Source organism: Macrobrachium nipponense, chromosome 29 (genome assembly GCF_015104395.2).
Source record: "Macrobrachium nipponense isolate FS-2020 chromosome 29, ASM1510439v2, whole genome shotgun sequence".
Classification (NCBI taxonomy): Eukaryota; Metazoa; Arthropoda; class Malacostraca; order Decapoda; family Palaemonidae; genus Macrobrachium; species Macrobrachium nipponense.
The window spans coordinates 30,227,720-30,247,175 of NC_061092.1; the positions used below are offsets into that span (position 1 = coordinate 30,227,720).

At 50.7% G+C, this 19,456-nt stretch overlaps 1 protein-coding gene across 1 annotated transcript in view; it reads right to left on the minus strand.

The window, feature by feature from the left end:
- The window catches only part of LOC135206220 (protein FAM98A-like), a gene marked incomplete in the record, with an annotated part of 85,545 nt that overhangs the window by 57,602 nt on the left and 8,487 nt on the right, over window positions 1-19,456 (minus strand). Inside the window, 2 exon segments of the mRNA XM_064237569.1 lie at window positions 8,348-8,458; window positions 8,637-8,791. Of these exon segments, the coding sequence (XP_064093639.1) occupies window positions 8,348-8,458; window positions 8,637-8,791 (266 nt within the window).

Here is a 19,456-nt window from a genome sequence, read left to right on the forward strand (position 1 = left end):
GGATCTAAAGCAGCTTAGGAAGCCTAAACTTTACATTCCGTCTCTGAACAAACCCTAAATAAACTAGGTTTTCTTAACTTCAGAATCATCCATGATTATAGATATGTAAGAGAAATCCAAAAGAAAAATCCCAAAAAACAGTAGTCCAAAAATGACAATTTGTCCAAAATTGCATTTTTCCTAACTATACAAACCTGAGGTCCTTTTACAATAGGAAGGTACTAGCGGCAGCTGGATAGGTCGTAAGCTTTCGAACAAGGGGTTCGGTAGTTAACTGCTTGTCCGACAGGCGCGCGCAACGCGACTGGGAGGTAAACAAATAAATCACTTTTGCTTTGGCCCAAGCAAAAACTGCAGAGTGAGGGGTGGCATGAGGTGGGGCTATGTGTAAAAGGACCTCAGGTTTGTATAGTTAGGAAAAATGCAATTTTCGACAAATTGTCATTTGTTCCGACAACGGCATACAAACCTTCGTCCTTTTACAATAGGAAGACTCACTTCTTGGTGGGTGGAATCTGAGTCTTTTTGTGAACAGACTGGTGTTCGCCCAACCTTGGAAGCCTCCCTGGTCGTAAGAGCGAGGGAGGGATCCAAGCCTCTGTCCGATTGATCGGGGTGTGCACCGCAGGATCAATGGTCAGACCTCTGGACCGAGTACTAAGAGAGAGGCAAGCGTATCTCTTCGTACCAGCAATGTAAGAACTTGTTCCTGTACAGGAGCAAAGATAAAGTCATGGTTTTTGACTCTTGTAGGCATCCACTTCCCCCCCTTGTAGAAGGAACAAGTGGTGGATATTATGCTCCTATCCCTATGTGAAATGAAAGGGATAGGATGGGGCTCTGTCATATAGCTCCACCGGCATCTCGTCCTTATCCAGCAGGGTAATGACCGTATCCCTCTACCCACAGGTAGAGGGGTAGAAAAAGATAGAAAGAGAAGCCAGTCACTTTCTCATTTTCACTATCTATTCATACGTCACACCAGGACCTCGATGCTGTTCAGCCTGCTAGGGTCTGGGTTAGCTAGACGACGTGTTGAGCAGCCACCACGGGTCCTAAGGAAACCGATCCAAGGACCTATGGCAATATCCAAGAGGTATAAGGAAGGTGCCGGTAGTCTGGTTGTACCAGACCCCTGCCTTCCATACCTGCGCCACGGAGAAGTTCTTACGAAACGCCAACGAGGGGCCAATACTTCTGACTTCGTGAGCTCTCGGACGGGACGTACGGATGTCGTCACTACCATCAAGCCTCATACGCCCTCCTGAAGACCTCACGCAGCCAGGACGAAAGAGTGTTTCTTGATACTTCTTTCTTGGTGACCCCGTTGCTAACGAAGAGGCGTCGACACTCAGGCCCGAGGTGTCGAGTTCTCTTCAGATAGCGCCGTAGCGTCCTCCCAGGACAAAGCAGCATCTCATCCACATCATTATCTGCATGAAGTTCCCGTACTCTCTTCGCCGATGCCAGGTCCAGCAAGAAGAGGTTCTTGTGAGTTCCCTGGTTTGGCAAGACCTTTGGAGGCTGCTCTTAAGCAAGGAGATCTCGAACGAGTTCGAGATGTCCAATCCCGTCAGTTTCAGGACCGAGCGTCAAGGCGGCTCTGTATCCTTTGACTGTGGGAACTTAGAGGAGCTTTCCTCGGCGAAGAAAAACGAGGAAAACCGCTACCTGCTGAAGAGTGGCTCTGAGAGGAGATAGGCCACCCCGTCTACGACACCACCACAGAGAAGACGGCCGACTTCCCCTGGTACACAGCTGCAGAGGACTGACGGACGTTTCCAGCCATCTCTGTTGCTGCGCTACGAAAAAAGCTTCTCGTTCGCAAGAGATGGTGGATAACAGCCAGCCGTGAAGACGTAGGGACTGGACTGCTCGGTGGTACCGCTCGACGTGTGGCTGGGCGAGAAGGTTGTGCCAATGGGGAATTCTCTCGGTTCTCTTGCGAGAAGAGCCAGCAGGTCCGGATACCAAATGGCCTGTGGCCATTTGGGAGCCATCAGGATCATCCTGAGATTCGGGTATGACCAGTGCTCGACTGATCACCTTGCGAATCAGGCTGAACGGGTGAAAGGCATAGGCGAAGAGGTCGTCCCACGGGTGTTTAAGAGCGTCCTCTGCAGCTGCCCATGGATCCGGCACGGCCGAGAAGAACACCTGGAGCTTCCTGTTGTGCCGGATGGCGAAGAGATCCTCGACTGGTCGTCGCCACAGGTCGAAGAGCCTTTCCGCCACGTCCTGGTGTAGAGACCATTCGGTCCCTATCACCTGATCCCGACGGCTGAGCGTGTCTGCTACTACATTCCTTCCCTGGAATGTAGCGTGCCGACAGCTCTATTGAGTGCGCCTCGGCCCACTCGTGCACCTGCCGAGTCAACTGATACAACGGGAGACACTAGGCCCCCCCTGTTTGTTGACGTAAGCCACCACCGTGGTGTTGACGTACATCAACACCACTGAGTGTCCCATCAAGCGGTCCTGGAACTCTTGGAGAGCGAGGAACGCTGCCTTGAGTTTCAGTACATTGATGTGAAGGTGCTTGTCGTTCTCGTACCACACTCCTGAAGTCCGCAACTCTTCCAGGTGTGCGCCCCATCCCTCGGTCGATGCGTCTGAGAGCAGCTGCATGTCCCGGGGGGAGAGTGCGCAGAGGCACTCCTCTTAAGGGGTTCCTGTCGTCCAGTCACCCGGCTAGGTCCTGCCTCACCTCCTGTCCTGTGACAATGGAAAGCTTGGGGGATCCGTCGCCTGTGACCAACTCTCCTTCAGTCTCCCTGAAGAGACCGCAGGTGAAGACGCCCGTTAGGGACTGGCTTCCCGAGTGACGACAGGTGTTCCGATCACGACTTGCCATCGCTGAGCTACCTGTTCCTGCCGAGACAGGAACTGGTTGGTCTGCCTCCCTGAATCTGCTGATCCGCGAGTCTGCGGGGAATACTCGCCCTGCTACCGTGTCGATCCCGCATACACCAGGTACTTCATCCTCTGCTTGTGCTCGAGATCGGACTTTTCGAAGTTCACAACGATCCCCAGATCGCGACAGAACTCGAGCAGTCGATCCCTGTCCTGTAGCAACTGCGAGCGGTAGCTCGCCAGGACTAACCAATCGTCGAGATACCCCATCAGACTTATACCCGTGCGAATGGGCCCAAGCAGACACCAGAGTGAACACTCGCGTGAACACCTATGCGGCGGTTTGAGAGACCGAAGCAACGTGGCCTGAGCTGGTACACCGTCCCGTCGAGGATGAAGCGGAGGTACTTTCTGGAGGACTGATGAATGGGTATTTGTAAATACGCATCCTTCAAGTCCACTGAAAGCATGTAATCGTTCTCCCTGATAGAGTCGAGCACTGCGCGTGCCGTCTCCATCGTGAACGCGGGTCTGGCGAACCACCGGTTCAGGGAGAGAGATCTATCACCGGGCGCCAGCCTCTCGTAGACTTTTCCACCAGGAAGAGTCGGCTGTAAAACGCCGGTGACTGATCCGTGCCGATTTTTCTACAAGCTCTCTTGCTCAGCCTGGTCTTGATCCATGTCTCAATGCTACGTCCTTCGATGCCCGTGAAACGTACGCCTGCTGTTTGGACCGGTTGGTTAGGTGAGGGGTGACCGAGATTCGAGGTTAATAGACTCTCCCTCCCGAAGGACATCTACTAATCCAGGTCTCGGCGCCGTGGCGCTGCCAAGTTGCCCAATGGCTGGCCAGGCACCCCCCACTTCCGGCAGCAGGTGAGGGGAACGCCGTCCTTCCACTGTGAACGTCGTCTGGGTGGGGGCTAATCGACACCTGACAGGAGAGAGCCGATACCGCTCCGACTCATTCCAGTCCTCGTCGAGGTCGAAACCTCAGGAGGACCGAAGGGGTATTTAAATACGGTGTCCGAAGACACGTAGAAATGCCTCTGTCGCAGTAGAGGAGGTGAAGTAGCTTGTTCGACCGTCCAGAACTGAGAGAGCCTTCTTGTCCGGAGACGAGAGACTACCTGGTTCAACCAGTCGGCAAGCTCCGATCGCGGCAGACCCACCGTCGATTTGGGTTCCCTCTCGGGCCCCAAAACGACTCGAGCCGAGACGTGGCTCTGCTGGTGGGAGCGGTGATCCTTCCCCGAGATCATTGTGCTGACGAATCAGCGCCGTAACCTCGACAAAGTCCCTCTGGATCTCGGAAGTCACAGCATCTTGCAGAGTGGGACCGTTAAGCCCTTCGAACAAGAGCATTTCCGAGAACCTTCCTCCTAAGAAGGAACAGCGACAGCCCTCTCGGTCTTCCCCATCCACTTGCGCATACGTCCTGGCCGGTCCCAGAACCGTGCCTGGCACGTAGGGCGTTTGTGGTGTGATCATGAGGGGCGCACCCCTCACGATCACTCCTCAATACCTCGCTCCTCCCGTGTAACCCGAGGAGGTTGAAGGTACGGGAGAGGCAGACCTGACGCTCCCTCATTGCTCGCTGGCAGCACCAGCAGGCTTTGAGGGCTGCAGGCGATCGTCAACCCGCGGTGGCGATCGATCTGCAGGCCTGGTCGAACCGTCTCCTGTGGAGAACGGCTGGACTGAGCACAGCGGCCCCGATCTCGAGTATCAGAAGAGCTGGTGCTGGTTGCCGTACCCGTTCGCTTTCTGTGAGAGCGACGGTCAGGCGACCTGCAGGCTCCACTGTCACAGTGAGACCGGTGCTTGTCCTCACGGCACGTCACGTCGCTGGTTCCAGCCGTGGCTGGCACCGGCGAACGGGAGGACCTCTTCCCAGCCTCAGCCCGTGGTCGGTCGTGGACCGTCACGTACCCCGGGTAGCCAGCTGTTCGCCGCGAGAGTGAGAGCTGGTCTGGTGAGAGTCGCATAAGCGGCTGTCACCAGTCTTCCGCCCCGTGCCGTGAACCTGACGCTGAGCGGACTCAGAGGTCTGGTTCCTGGCTGCACGGTCGCTGTAGGCGACCGTACACTCGGTACCTCCCGCGAACGACTTGAGAGGCCGAGACGGACCCTGATGCAGTGGCAGAACCACTGACACCAGGCGAGGACAAGTACCGGTTGTTAGCCGGTACCCTCTGGTCCCCGTAGTCGTCTTCCTTGCGGAAGAAGAGACGGGCCCCGCTCCCGAAGGAGCAGGAGGACCAGCGGCAAGGAACCCTCCCGTCCACCGAGGTGGAAGAACGGGTACCCGAGAAGCTCCCGAGGGAGACTTCTAGGGAGGGAGGAGGCAACCTTCTTCTTCCTCGGCTGTGAAGCCTTAGAAGTCGAAGGGGAAGAGGCGGCAGCCGACGACGATGAAGAAGATGAAGACGACGACGACGACACCTCCTCCTCTTCTCGTCAGCTTCCTCAGGACAGACATAAGATCTGCTATCCAGGGCGGGCGGAGCCAGGGCTGTGTAGCCGAAGCCACAGGGCCCGGACGCACCCTGTACAGACAGACCAAAGTCTGGGGTAGTACCACCACGAACAGGACGACATCAGCAGGTATGGGCATCTCAGGAACAGCAGGCACAGCCAGCACAGCATCGGTAGGGACAGCCAGCGCAGCAACGGCAGGGACAGCCAGCGCAGCAACGACAGGGACAGCCAGCGCAGCAACTGCATGGACAGTCAGCCCAGAATCGGCAGGTACGGCAGGCAGCACCGGAAACACAGGAAGTGAGCAGCAGCCAGCAACATCCTGGTACTGGCGGCAGGTCCAGGGGCGAGCTCTAGGGCAGCGGAAGTGTGGTCGCTGCAGCGCGGCAACCACGAGCGGCGGCGGCACGCCCCCTCTCGGTAGCGGCGAACGGCACTTCACAGCGGCTGTAGGCAAGACTGTTACCACGTGAGGGTGGCGAGTACACCAGGTGAGGAGGGACGTCGTCACCTGGTTGCGTGGTCACCACTCCATGGGTACCGCGAGTAGGCCCAGACATAGAACCGCAGCCCCTGACACTAGCACGCCCTGCAATGGAAGGACGCCCATACCTCACCAAGGTCCACCCTCGTGGCAGTAGCACCTGCGGAAATAACAGTAGTAGCGATTAGAGTGGGGGGGGAAGTCCCCTCGCGCGGGGGGTGGATGAGCCCTCTCCGAACGAGTGGAAGACCCCTAATACAATTGTACATCGGGCACCGAGCGCCCTCCCCAGCGCTCGACGGATCGGGCGAGGAGAAGAATGCCGATAACCTCCCCCCCCCCAAGGGGAAGGGCCACTGTGGGAGCTGAGCGGGGGGGTTCGGGTTCGTTCACCCCACCCCGCACAGTACCCATGTACCCAACAACAATATAAGAGCCCGAGAGCAATCGTGCCCCAGAATGCAAGGGCATAAGGATCAATTCCCTGACTGAGCGGAATTTGAACCAAATAAAGATTGACGCAATCAATTTAAATAAGGGATAATAAAATGAAAATGCATCTTGGCATACGATTGCACTTCACAATGAAGAAGGGCTCGGATCGAGCGCATTTGAGCACCCTAGGTTACCGAGCGCAAGGGTGAAAGGATCAATTCCTTACCTTTATGGATCAAGGTTTCTGGAAACCTTGATCCATAATGAATTGATGCAATCAAAAATATATGAAAAATGAAAAGACTACTGTGTTTGCGATTTCACTTCATACAAATAAAAAGGGGAAGGATCAATTCCCTGGAATAGCAGAAACATTGATCCCAGTAAACAATGCAATCTCAATAAAAAATGAAATGAAAAAGAACTGCACTTGCGATTTCACTTCATTCAAAATAAAAGGGGGAAGGAGGTCAATTTCCGGGTAAGCTCGGAAACTGATCCAAAATGAGTATTGCTACATCAAATAATATATGAAAATGAAAAAGAATACTGTACTTGCGATTCCACTTCCATACTAAATAAGTTTCCGTGCCGAGCGCATTCGTTCGGCAACGGGCATACAGGTCAAAAAAATATAAATGAAAAGAGCACTTACTTACGATTTTCATCTACACATTTCCAACCCAATCTACGCTCGGAGCGAGTGCTCCCGCCCTCGGCACCGAGCATACAACTACGAGGACATTCTTGAAAATGAATTCCCGCACTTACGCCCTTCAGTCCCGGCACTCGGGTAATCGGAGGGCGTGGTGACACCAAGATCCTTAATTCACAAAGAATTCAATGAAATGATTGTACTTACAATTCAGTTTCACTAGATAATTAGAAAAAGAAAAACACAATCATGCGAAAGCAAACGACGATGAAGCGGGCAGAGAGCGATGATACACGTCCACACGCCAGCAGGCCGAAAGCAAAAGTGATTTGTTTACCTCCCAGTCGCGCGCGCGCGCCTGTCGGACAAGCAGTTAACTACCGAACCCCTTGTTCGAAAGCTTACGACCTATCCAGCTGCCGCTAGTACCTTCCTATTGTAAAAGGACCGAAGGTTTGTATGCCGTGTCGGAACAAAGCGTATGCCAAGCCAACAAACAAAGGGTACTTCACCAAAATCCAAATCGTCGGCAACGAGAACGAATTTTAACTATCGTAAGGACTGAACAACAGGTGTTGTCCAGCCGGCGACAGAAAATAATCTGACAAGAAAGGGGGACTGGTTCTTACACCCGCCTCCCAGCGGCGGGTAAGGTAGATCACCTGACCTACCTGTAGCGTGTGCCGTGAGTTTTGAATTTTCTGTCGTGACGTCAGAGACCTAAGCTAAGTATATATCTGGCAGGGAAGTTCATGTACAAAACTTAACAGTATATTTCCTTGCCAATCTTTTATCCATAGCAAATAAAATTATTACATAAAAATATATCAGTCCAATTCTACATAGTCATTTATACCATACCTATGGTAATTGTTTACCATCGTACGATGGTTGAAATACGAGCAAAGCGGATGTTGTCGTTATCCGATTCGGTTGGGCTTAGCAACAAGTGGTTTCTCTTTTACTTTCTTTGAACTTATTTAACTAGAAGATAGGATAAAGATATGGAGGTAAAGATGTTAGGATATTGTAATTTGGTCTCTCATGCTGCCTGATAGTACTGTACACTGCTCCTTGCACCCGTTGCAAGCAAAATTTTAAAATATTTTCAAAATATTGCTAACCCCATCGTAAAATCGGATTATCATAAGACTAATTATCGTGACTAGAACACTACCTATATTGCAGGTTTTCAACAGGACAAATTTTGACTCGATTACTTTATGTACCTTTTTAAAACAATCCCTTCTATATTATCAGTCACTAAGTAACTGGAATCCTCATCAAGCATTTTGTCATCAGCTCCTATGATTTGATACTGCACTTGGACAACACGAACATTAACATACCATAGTTACAAAACAGTATTGAGGTACTTTATAACTGGGGAAAAAAAAATTATATCTAAAATTAGAAAAATAATACAAGGCACCTTACCTTTTGATCAACTTTAGCAAACAGCTGCTGTGGAGTAATATTTGCAGGTGGCTTTGGAAATCCAAGGACAATCAACATGTTCTTCAGTTCCCGAGCATGATCACTTTCACGCTGTAAAAAGCTGGGTAGTTATATCTCTATAAAATATTTTGGTACACTACTATAATTATCAGATAAAAAAAACTATAAAAATTAGCATAACAATTCGCAAACTGCACAGTGTATTTATAGATTACTTGCATTACCTGTCCTATATACAAGAAGTAATATATTAAGTCATGAATCTTACCATTTCTACAGTCATTCCCTGATCAGGCTTTGCTGCAGATATCATTCGAGCAGCCATTAACTCCGCTAACAAAAAATCAAGTAAAAGCAGCCTCTGTTCAACAGTTTCTAAGCGCTGGTTCACATTTCCCTCTGTTAACTGTGTATGTGGACATCCTGAAAAGAAAATTCATGCTCAGAAAACCCGTAGCAGGATTCCAGAAGAAGAAGGAAACCAAACCCAACCAAGACTTGAAGCATTTTCCCACTAGCATATTTCATCGTTCCTCTGAGTAACTTGCAAACAAACGTAGCACAAGATTACATATAGTATATTTTTTCTAATTTCAAACAAAATGCAATTCAAACCTGTTTTTGCTTATGTAACACCACATTAAAGACACTAACTTCATACGAACAATGTACATAAAAAACCACTGACTATTCAATTGCAGTGTTTGGACAACAATTCTGCAAGATGTCAGGGAATATGCTCATGTCATTGAGCCTCTATTGATTACTTAATGCTAATTTTAAGTGTATTAATTTTCCAAAATATTTTCTATCGTAAATTTAACTGAAAAATTATACAAATGAAATAGAATTCCTGCAAGTAATCACATATCTTCCTCAGAATTATGGTTCCTAAATTTGACTAGCTAAATGGAGACAGAAAAGTTTTACATAACCTCCATATTATCTGAGGGATCTGAGTTATCATAATTGTTATTACTATGTATATTGCAAAAAAAACTAGAGCTGATCCCAAGCCTTGCTATATTTGCATGGTTGCAGCCAAAAAGGACATTCACCCAACACCTGCCTAACCAATTATGAAACAAGTCAAGACAGAAACAGATGGAAGAGGTTCATTAATAATAGCAACCCGGGCTATGGATTAAGCTGAGATGAAGGAAAGAAGTACATGTCAGCAAAAAATAAAGTGAAAAGGCCTTATCAGCTGTCTGACCAGTTCGAGTAGCAAATTCTTCACTCTGATGAGGTCTTATCAGCTGTCTAGCCAGATCAGCAAGCTGAAATTTTGTAACTTTCAACAGGGCTGGTTAATACAGTAGTAGTTGAGGATACGAAATTAATCTGTTCCGAAGCGGCCTTCGTAACCCGATTTCTTCGTATCTTGAACCACATTTTACATGTAAATTGCCTAATTCGTTCCAAGCCCTATAAAAACACCCCAATAAATTTTATGATAAAAGCTAAATTGACCAATAAACAATGAAATACAACAATTTGGACCATTCAATATCTAACTTAAACTACATATATACTACTAATATGCACTACATACCTGTAAATAAGGTGTATTATTGTACATGGTACAAGAAATAATGTACGCTGTGGTGGGATCACAAGCCAGAATGTACGTTGTGGCGGGATCACAAGCCAGAAAAAACAAGTGGCAAAACCCTCCCCACATTAATTTAATCACTCCAGCAGCCAAACCCACCCTCAGTCACACATTCTTCTTTACACAACAAAATACACGCAGGACAATTGACAAAAACAAACAAAACAAAAAAACACAAAATGACAATTTGTCCAAAATTGCATTTTTCCTAACTATACAAACCTGAGGTCCTTTTACAATAGGAAGGTACTAGCGGCAGCTGGATAGGTCGTAAGCTTTCGAACAAGGGGTTCGGTAGTTAACTGCTTGTCCGACAGGCGCGCGCGCGCGACTGGGAGGTAAACAAATCACTTTTGCTTTTGGCCCAAGCAAAAACTGCAGAGTGAGGGGTGGCATGAGGTGGGACTACGTGTAAAAGGACCTCAGGTTTGTATAGTTAGGAAAAATGCAATTTTGGACAAAATGACAATTTGTCGAAAATTGCATTTTTCCTAACTATACAAACCTGAGGTCCTTTAACAATAGGAAGGTAACTAGCGGCAGCTGGGACGGTCGTAAGCTTCGAACAAGGGGAGAACGGTAGTTAACTGCTTGTCCGATCGTGCGCGCGCCCGCCCGCCCGAGAGGTGAAGAATCACTTTTGCTTTAGGCCCATGCAAAAAGTTGCAGAGTGAGGGGTGGCATGAGGTGGGACTATATGTAAAGGACCTCAGGTTTGTATAGTTAGGAAAAATGCAATTTTCGACAAATTGTCATTTGTTCCGATACGTAATACAAACCCTCGGTCCTTTAACAATAGGAAGACTCACTTCTTGGTGGGAGGAATCTGAGTCTTTTTGGTGAACAGACTGGGGTTCGTCCAAACCCTGGAGTGCCTCCCTGGTCGTAAGAGCAAGGGAGGGATCCAAACCTCTGTCCGATTGATCGGGTGGTGCACCGCAGGATCAATGGTCAGACCTCTGGGCCAAGTACTAAGAGAGAGGCAAGCGTATCTCTTCGTACCAGCAAGCAAGAACTTGTTCCTGTTTGCAAGAGACAATCATAAAATGATGGGTTTGTCTCAATTTGGCATCCACTTCCTCCCCCTTGTTGGAGGAAGTGGTGGATATTTACTCCTATCCCTACTGAAAGGGATAGGATGGTGCTCTATTGAGTAGCTCACCTGCATCTTGTCCTTACCCAGCAGGGTGACGACCGTGTCCTCTACCCAAAGGTAGAGGGAAGAAAAAGATGGGAAGAGGAGCCAGTCACACTCTCATTCCTCATCCATTCTTTTACGGTCACACCAGGACTCGATGCTGTTCAGCCTGCGAGGGTCTGGGTTAACTACACAACGTGTTGACAACCACCACGGTTCCCAAAGGAAAAAAGATCCAAGGAACTGTGGGCAATATCCTGAAGGTAGAAGGAGTGCATGCGGTCCGGTTGGACCAGGCGCCTGCCTTCATTACCTGCGCCACGGAGAAGTTCTTGCGGAACGCGAGAGAATGATGAAGAGGCGTCCACACTCATCCTGGGTGTCGAGTTTCTTCAGACAGCTCCGTCGCACCTTCACAGGACAAAGCAGCATAGCCTTCGTATCGGAGGCGGGGAAGTCCATTAGGGAGGGTATTGTGAAGGACTCGAACCAATCGTCAGTTACCGAAGGGTTCTGAGTCTTCGCTACGAAGATCGGTACGAAATCGAGCGTCACAAATCCCCATCCCTTTGTGCTTGACTTCTCAAGAGAAGTCATGCAGTTACCTAAGACGAAAAGAAGGGAATAGTCGTATGACCTATCCCTCTTCTCGACTTTGGTTATGTACAGTACTCATACTGACAAGCTATTAAGACGAAGTAATGATTGCTCTGGAACAACCGAACTAAGTCCACAGCATAGTTCGTAACTGACTCGGGCGCTCTGACAGCTGCCGACTGACTGGTTCGGAATCAGTAGAGGCAAGTTGTCCAAGCATCCGGGTAAGTCACGTGACCTTCACCCTTTAAAGAGTTATGCTGAGAGACCAACAAATAAAATATTTGTTAGTCACCGATGCCGGACGGCGCGGCGATGATTCTCTTAATGCATAAGCTCAAAAGGCGAAAGTCAATTGCCTTCAAAAGACCAAGGTCCCTGATGGCAAGAAAATCTCATAGACGTTGAATCTCAGCTTAAGGAGAAACAACACTATGTGACGTTGAAGACGAAGGTAGGCAATGAATGCAACCTACGTCTTCCAGCTGAATCGAGAGAAGGAATCTCAAGATTCTAAACCTGTGCTTACAAATGACTGAAAACGCTAACCGCCATTTCATTGCTGTCCGTTGTGCAATGAAAGCGGGGCGTTCTTCAGTAATGAACACAGGGGAGAGCCGCTTTGAAGAACTGCTTCTCATGGGCTGAACGTTTGGAAGTAGAGCTGGCAGGTGTGGGAGTAGGCGATGTCTTTCAATACATCTGCTAATCCGGGGTGAACAATGAACAATTGTACACCTCCGAATACAGGATATTTTGAGGACAAACTCAGATTCCGCAAAAATCATTCGCATTATCGGGATACGATGCAGCAGACTATTACAGAATTCTGTTACCGTGCGGTTAAACAGAAAGATGAGAGTCGAATAGATATCTCTGTTTAAAATTCTCGCAATACCGAAGACGATGAATACTAGCGTTTCACAGCAGTAGATGGTCATTCATGTATGCGAGAATCCCCGTTAATCAGAGACTTAAGTCCGTGATTGTTGGGCAGAGATACGGTTGTTATTCAATCAAAGCAGGTGAGAAAGACATAAACAACCGTCTATCTCAAAGCGGCAGCTGATACTGAAATGCCTCGGGCAATTCAATACGCAGTAGCTGTCGCTGACTCGTCATCCTGAGTTGCCAAGTAATTCCTTTCCACGAAGGAATGCGTTCGGCTAGAACCACCGAGCATAAAAAGATATGCTCGAGCAATTATATTTAAGCGAAACGAATTTCGGTAAATATAAAAAGCTTAAATGGTGTTGTTGTGACAACACCATAAGTATATAAATTGAAACTGGAAACTCCTGGGAGGTTGCAGGCAACCCGGGTTGCATTTCAATTAGAATACTTTTCGTCTAAGTCGCAATCCGTAGAATAACCAGGATATGCGCCTACCCCTCGGACCATTCAACTGCTTAGCAGAATCATGTCGCGAGGTTAATATACGTAGTATATTTGTAGGATTCTGAACAACGATCTCCATCCTAAATTCTTTCCTTCAAGAAAACAAAATAAGGATTGGAGATCGACCACCTTTGTTCTCTATTAAAGAGAGTGAAGGAGAAGTCTTCCTCGAAGGAGGAAAGCTTCAATGGTGAACAGAATACTAAGACGATAGTTCCAGCCAAACTGGATATTCCCGTCCGTTCTTCTCTATTCCAGGTTGGTCGCCTACTGTGAGATAGTCTTCTTTCAGCAGCAGTCTTCTTCCTAATGCTAGAAATTCCAGGAATTCGAGCATAGGCGAGGTTCCCGATTATCGTGTAACATATCGGGATTCTCGTCTCGCTCACTTTGGACCGTGGTCTCGCCTATGTGTTTGGAGATCGTAAGAAACTCTAACACTGAATGCGCTAGAAATTCCGTAGAATTCTAAGCAGTCTGCGAAACCCCCACCGAATTCGTCAAACGATATCGGCTGGTGGTCCTCTCGATTCCCGTAGAAATCGAGAATGGGGCAGGATCCCTCCTCAACGACCGGGGCTTACGTCAGGTAGACCGAAGGTCCCCCCTGGTAGCGCAGTCCCCAACGTGGGATCCTACAGAGAAATCTCTGTAGGATCCTTCCCCTTTCCCTCGTAGCCGTAAGGAGAGAATGGGGGAGGAATTGGATACTCGCTCGCCTCCCAGTGGAACTAGCAGTTGGAGAAGAGTAGGAGCAGCCATCGCCTTGCGGCGATGGCCTCTCAGAGTCTGGGAAAACGTATCGTCAGGAGAAAAACGTTTTCCCGAGGAGGGTTACGAACTCTCACTGTAGGTAAGGGTCTGCCGCCACTGTGAACGTCGTCTGGGTGGGGCTGATCGACACCTGACAGGAGAGAGCCGATACCGTCCTCCGACTCATTCCAGTCCTCGTCGAGGTCGAAACCTCTCAGGAGGACGAAGGAGTATTTAAATACGGTGTCCGAAGACACGGTAGAAACGCCCGCTGTCCGCAGTAGAGGAGGTGGAAGTAGCTTGATCGACCGGCCAGAACTGAGAGAGCCTTCTTGTCCGGAGACGAGAGACTCTGGTTCAAGACAGAATCGGCAAGCTCCGATCGCGGCATACCCACCGTCGGTTTGGGTTCCCTCTCGGGCCCCAAAACGACTCGAGCAGAGACATGGGCTCTGCTGGTGGGAGCGGCGATCCTTTCCCGGTTCGTTGTGCTGACGAATCAGTGCAATAACCTGGGTAAAGTTACTCTGAATCTCGGAAGTTACAGCGTCTTGAGGAGTAGGACCGTCCAGTCCCTCCAACAAGAGCAGCTCCCAGGACCCTCCTCCTTCAGAAGAAGGACCAGCAACAGATCCCTGACAGTTGCCTCCAATCACTTGCGCGTACGTCCTGGTTGGTCCTAAGACCAACCTGGCACGTTGCGGCGTCGTGACGGGATCGTGAGCGGCGCATCTCTCACGATCACTCCTATATACCTAGCTCTCCCGGCGTATGCCGAGGAAGTTGAAGGTATCGGAGAGACAGAACTGACGCTACCCCCTCTCCCTGACGGTCGCCTCCAATCACTTGCGCGTACGTCCTGGTTGGTCCTAAGACCATACGTGGCACGTGCGGCGTCGTGACGGGATCGTGAGCGGCGCACCTCTCACGATCACTCCTAGCTACCTCGCTCTTCCCGGTGTAGCCCGAGGAAGTTGAAGGTAGTGGAGAGACAGACCTGACGCTCCCCCCCCGCTCGCTGGCAGGACCAGTGTACGTGGGGGGCTGCAGCCGATCACCAACCCGCGGTGGGGATCGATCTGCAGGCCTGGCCGTGCCGCTCACCTGTGGCGAGCGGCCCGACTGAGCACGCGACCCCGGTCCAGCTGAGTCAGACGAGCTGCTGCTGGTCACCGTATCCGCCCGGTCCCTGTGGGAGCGGCGGTCAGGTGACCTGCAGAGCTCGCTTTCGCGGTGAGCCGTCGTGAGCGTCCATCGCGGCACGTCAAACCGCTGGTACCAGCCGAGGCTGGTACCGTCGGTCGAGGGGGACCCTGGGGGACCTCTTCCCAGCCTCAACCCGTGGCCGGTCAGAGACCGTCACGTCCACCCGAGGTACCGGCTGGTCGCTGCGAGAGCGGCCGCTGGCCTGGCGAGAGTCACCTGAGCGGCTCTCGACAGTCTTCTGCTCCGTGCCTCGGTCATGACGCTGAGCGAACTCAGGCGTCTTAACTTTGGCTGCACGGTCACCCGAAAGGAGATCGTACACTCGGAACTTCTCGCGGACGAGAAACCGAGCCGGTACCTGGCTTTAGCAGCAGAGCTGCCAAGACCAGGCGAGGGTGTACCAGCGGTAGCCAGCACACCCTTGGTCCCCGTCTTCTTCTTCTTCTCAGAAGGGGAGACGGGACCCCGTTCCCGAAGGAACAGGAGGACCAGCAGAAGAAACCCCCCCGTCACACCGGAATGTGACGAGCCCTTCGAAGTTCCCGAAGGAGTCTTCTTAGGGGGAATAACAAAACCCGGTTACCAGCTGGTCGCTGCGAGAGCGGCCGCTGGCCTGGCGAGAGTCACCTGAGCGGTTCTCGCCAGCCTTCTGCTCCGTGCCGTGGTCTTGGCGCCGAGCGAACTCTGGCGCCGAAACTTTGGCTGCACGGTCTCCCGAGGGAGAGCGTACACTCGGGATCTCCCCGCGAACGAGAGACCGAGCCGGAACCTGCGTACGGCATCGCCGCTAGCACCAGGCGAGGAAGTACCAGAGCTAACCGATACTCCTATGGTCCCCGTCTATCTATCTTCCTTAGGCGGAAGGGGAGACGGGTCCCCACTCCCGAAGGAGCAGGAGGACCAGCAGAAGGACCCCCCGTCCCACCGAGGTGGGACGGGCCCTTAGAAGTTCCCGAAGGAGACTTCTTAGGGGGGGAGGCAGCCTTCTTCTTCTTCGGCTTATGGGCCTTAGAAGTCGAAGGGGAAGAGGCAGCAACAGACGAAGACGAAGATGACACCTTCCTCTTCTTCGTCAGCTTCACGCAGGACAGTCGTCAGGTCCTCCATCCAGGCCGGAGTCGGGCCTATTGCCGAAGCAACACGGCCTGACTGCACCTGTCCGGAAGGACCTGGGACTGGGAAAGACACACCATGGGCAGGACCCGCATGGACGGCGCAGGAACCAGGAGCGACAGGAACAGCAACCAGCTCAGGAGCGGCAGGAACAGCGGCAGCGGTAAACACAGAAGGGACAGCCAAGCCAGTAGCGGGAACCACATCAGCGACAGGTACGGCAGGCCCAGCCATCGCCTCGTAGAATCATCGGCAGCCAGCGTGGTACTGGCGGCCGGTCCAGGGGCGAGCTGCTGGAACAGCGGAAGTCTGGGGCAGGCAACACGAAGAAACACAGGCGGCGGCGGCATACCCTCCTCGGTACGGCGGCGACCGGCCCTAGAAGCGGCAGACGGCGTCACCGACACAGCTGGGGAGTGTAGACCAGCGGGGGAAGCAGCATAATCGGCCGTGAAGGTTGTAGTGGAGACCACTCCAAGGTCACCGCCCCAGACCTCGCTAGACTCTGCAGCAGATCGTGGATGCTAGGCACGCCCTGCAGCCGCAGTGGTCCATACCTGTCCAAGGTCGTCTCCCACGGGCTGTAGCACCTGCGGTAGCACAGACAGATTAGTAAGAGGGGTCCCTCACGCACGGGGGGGGAGACATGCCCCACCCCGAACGGAAGGAAGACCCCAAAAACAAAATACGAGGAAGCTGAGGTCGGGGGGGCAGGAAAGAAGACGAAGAATCGGATACCAAGGGAGTCGCGGGAGAGCTTTCCGACGACTTCCTGGCAGACCTTCGCTTCCCCTACCCCCGCACAGCATGAAAAGTAATATGAAAATGAAACAGAATACTGCACTTGCGATTCAGTTCATAGAACTTAAAGAGGGAAAAATCAATTCCCGGTAAGAGCGGAAAACTTGATCCATAATATGATGCTATCATAAATATATATGAAAATGAACAATACTGCACTTGCTATTTTCACTTTCACAGCAATAAATCGTAAGGATTAATTCCCGGGTAAGAGCGGAAATTGATCCAAAATTAAATTTGATGCAATTAATAAATGAAAATGAAAAGAAAACTGCATTGCGAATCCACTTTCATTGCATTCTATTCATACAAAATAAGAGGCTCTTGCCGAGCGCAATCAAGCTCTCGGCAACGAACGCACAGGGCAAAAATATAATGAAAAAGAGTACCTACATCTTTCAATTACACACTTTCGCCCAAAATACATGACTCGGCGCGGAGTGCGCCCGCCCCTCGGCACCGAGACAATAAATTCAAGGGTTCAATTCATGAAAAGAGCGGAAATCGCCGTCTCTACGGCGATAGCTCCATGTTGATTCATAATTAAGTAATGAAAATGAAAACAGTGTACTTACAGTTGTCATTTTCAAGTCAAACCAAACCATTAGTAGAAAACATAATATAAACAAAGCATAACGACCGATGAAGCGGGCAGAGAGCGATGACGAACACTCCTTCACACCCGCGGCGAAAGCAAAAGTGATTCTTCACCTCTCGGGGCGCAGCGGGCGCGCGCCACGGATCGGACAAGCAGTTAACTACCGTTCTCCCCTTGTTCGAAGCTTACGACCGTCCCAGCTGCCGCTAGTTACCTTCCTATTGTTAAAGGACCGAGGGTTTGTATTACGTATCGGAACAATTGTCATTTGTTCCGACACGGCATACAAACCTTCGGTCCTTTTACAATAGGAAGACTCACTTCTTGGTGGGAGGAATCTGAGTCTTTTGTGAACAGACTGGTGTTCGCCCAACCTTGGAATGCCTCCCTGGTCGTAAGAGCGAGGGAGGGATCCAAGCCTCTGTCCGATTGATCGGGGTGTGCACCGCAGGATCAATGGTCAGACCTCTGGACCAAGTACTAAGAGAGAGGCAAGCGTATCTCTTCGTACCAGCAAACAAGAACAAGTCCTATTTGCAAGAGGCAACATAAAGTTATGGTTTGTCCTCTCTGTTGGCATCCACTTCCCCCCCCTTGTAGGAGGAAGTGGTGGATATTCGCTCCCATCCCTAGTGAAAGGGATAGGATGGGGCTCTGTCGAGTAGCTCACCGGCATCTCGTCCTTATCCAGCAAGGTGATGACCGTATCCCTCTACCCACAGGTAGAGGGGGAGGGGGAGAAAAAGATAAGGAGAAGCCAGTCACTCTCTCATTCACTTATCTATTCTTACAGTCACACCAGACTCGATGCTGTTCAGCTGCTAGAGGTCTGGGTTAGCTACACAACGTGTTGAGCAGCCACCACGGGTCCCAAGGAAAACGATCCAAGGACCTGTGGGCAATATCCAAAAGGTAAGGAGGAGGTGCCAGTGGTCTGGTTGTACCAGACCCTGCCTTCAGTACCTGCGCCACGGAGAAGTTCTTGTGTAACTCGAGGAGTGTACTTCTAGGTCATCTTGGTGCTGACGAAGAGTCTTCAAACTCAGCCTGGGATGTCGAGTTTGTTCAGAAAGCGCGGTCGCGCTTTCACAGGACAAAGCAGCATCTCCTTCGCATCGAAGGCAGGTGAAGTCCATTAGGGAGGGGATTGTGAAGGACTCTAACCGATCGTCAGGAACCGAAGGGTTCTGAGTCTTCGCTACGAAGTCGGTACGAAATCGAGCGTCACGAATCCCCATCCCCTGGATGCTTGACTTCGCAGGAAAAGTCATGCAATTACCTCAGAGGAAAAGAAGGGAGGGAATGGTCGTATGACCTATCCCTCTTCTCGACTTCGGTGATGTGCCTGTACCCATACTGGTCTATCCGTCTGCAGCGAAGTGTCTCACATTCTCCTATCCCCATGCAGTGAAGTTCTTCTCGGTAGTGGATAGGACACGACACTCAATGGTGGGTGTCGATGGTATGGGTACTGTGACAAGCAGCGTTAGGACGAAGAAAAGACTGTTATGGAACAACCGAACTAAGTCCACAGCGAAGTTCGTAACTGACTTGGGCGCTCTGACAGCTGCCGACTGACTGCGTTCGGTAGGAGGCAAGTTGTCCAAGCGCCCGAGTAAGTCACGTGACCTTCGCCTTAAAAGGGTTATGCCAAGAGACTAAACAAATAATTTGTTCGTCACCGATGCCAGAAGGCGAGGTGATGATTCTCTTAAGGCATGTGCCCAACAGGCGAAAGTCAATTGCCTTCTAGAGACGAGGTCCCTGATGGCAAGATATCTCATAGTATAGTAGTTGATTCTCAGCTAAGGAGAAACAACATATGTGTCGTTGAAGACGAAGGTGTACAGAAAAAGCAACCTACGTCTT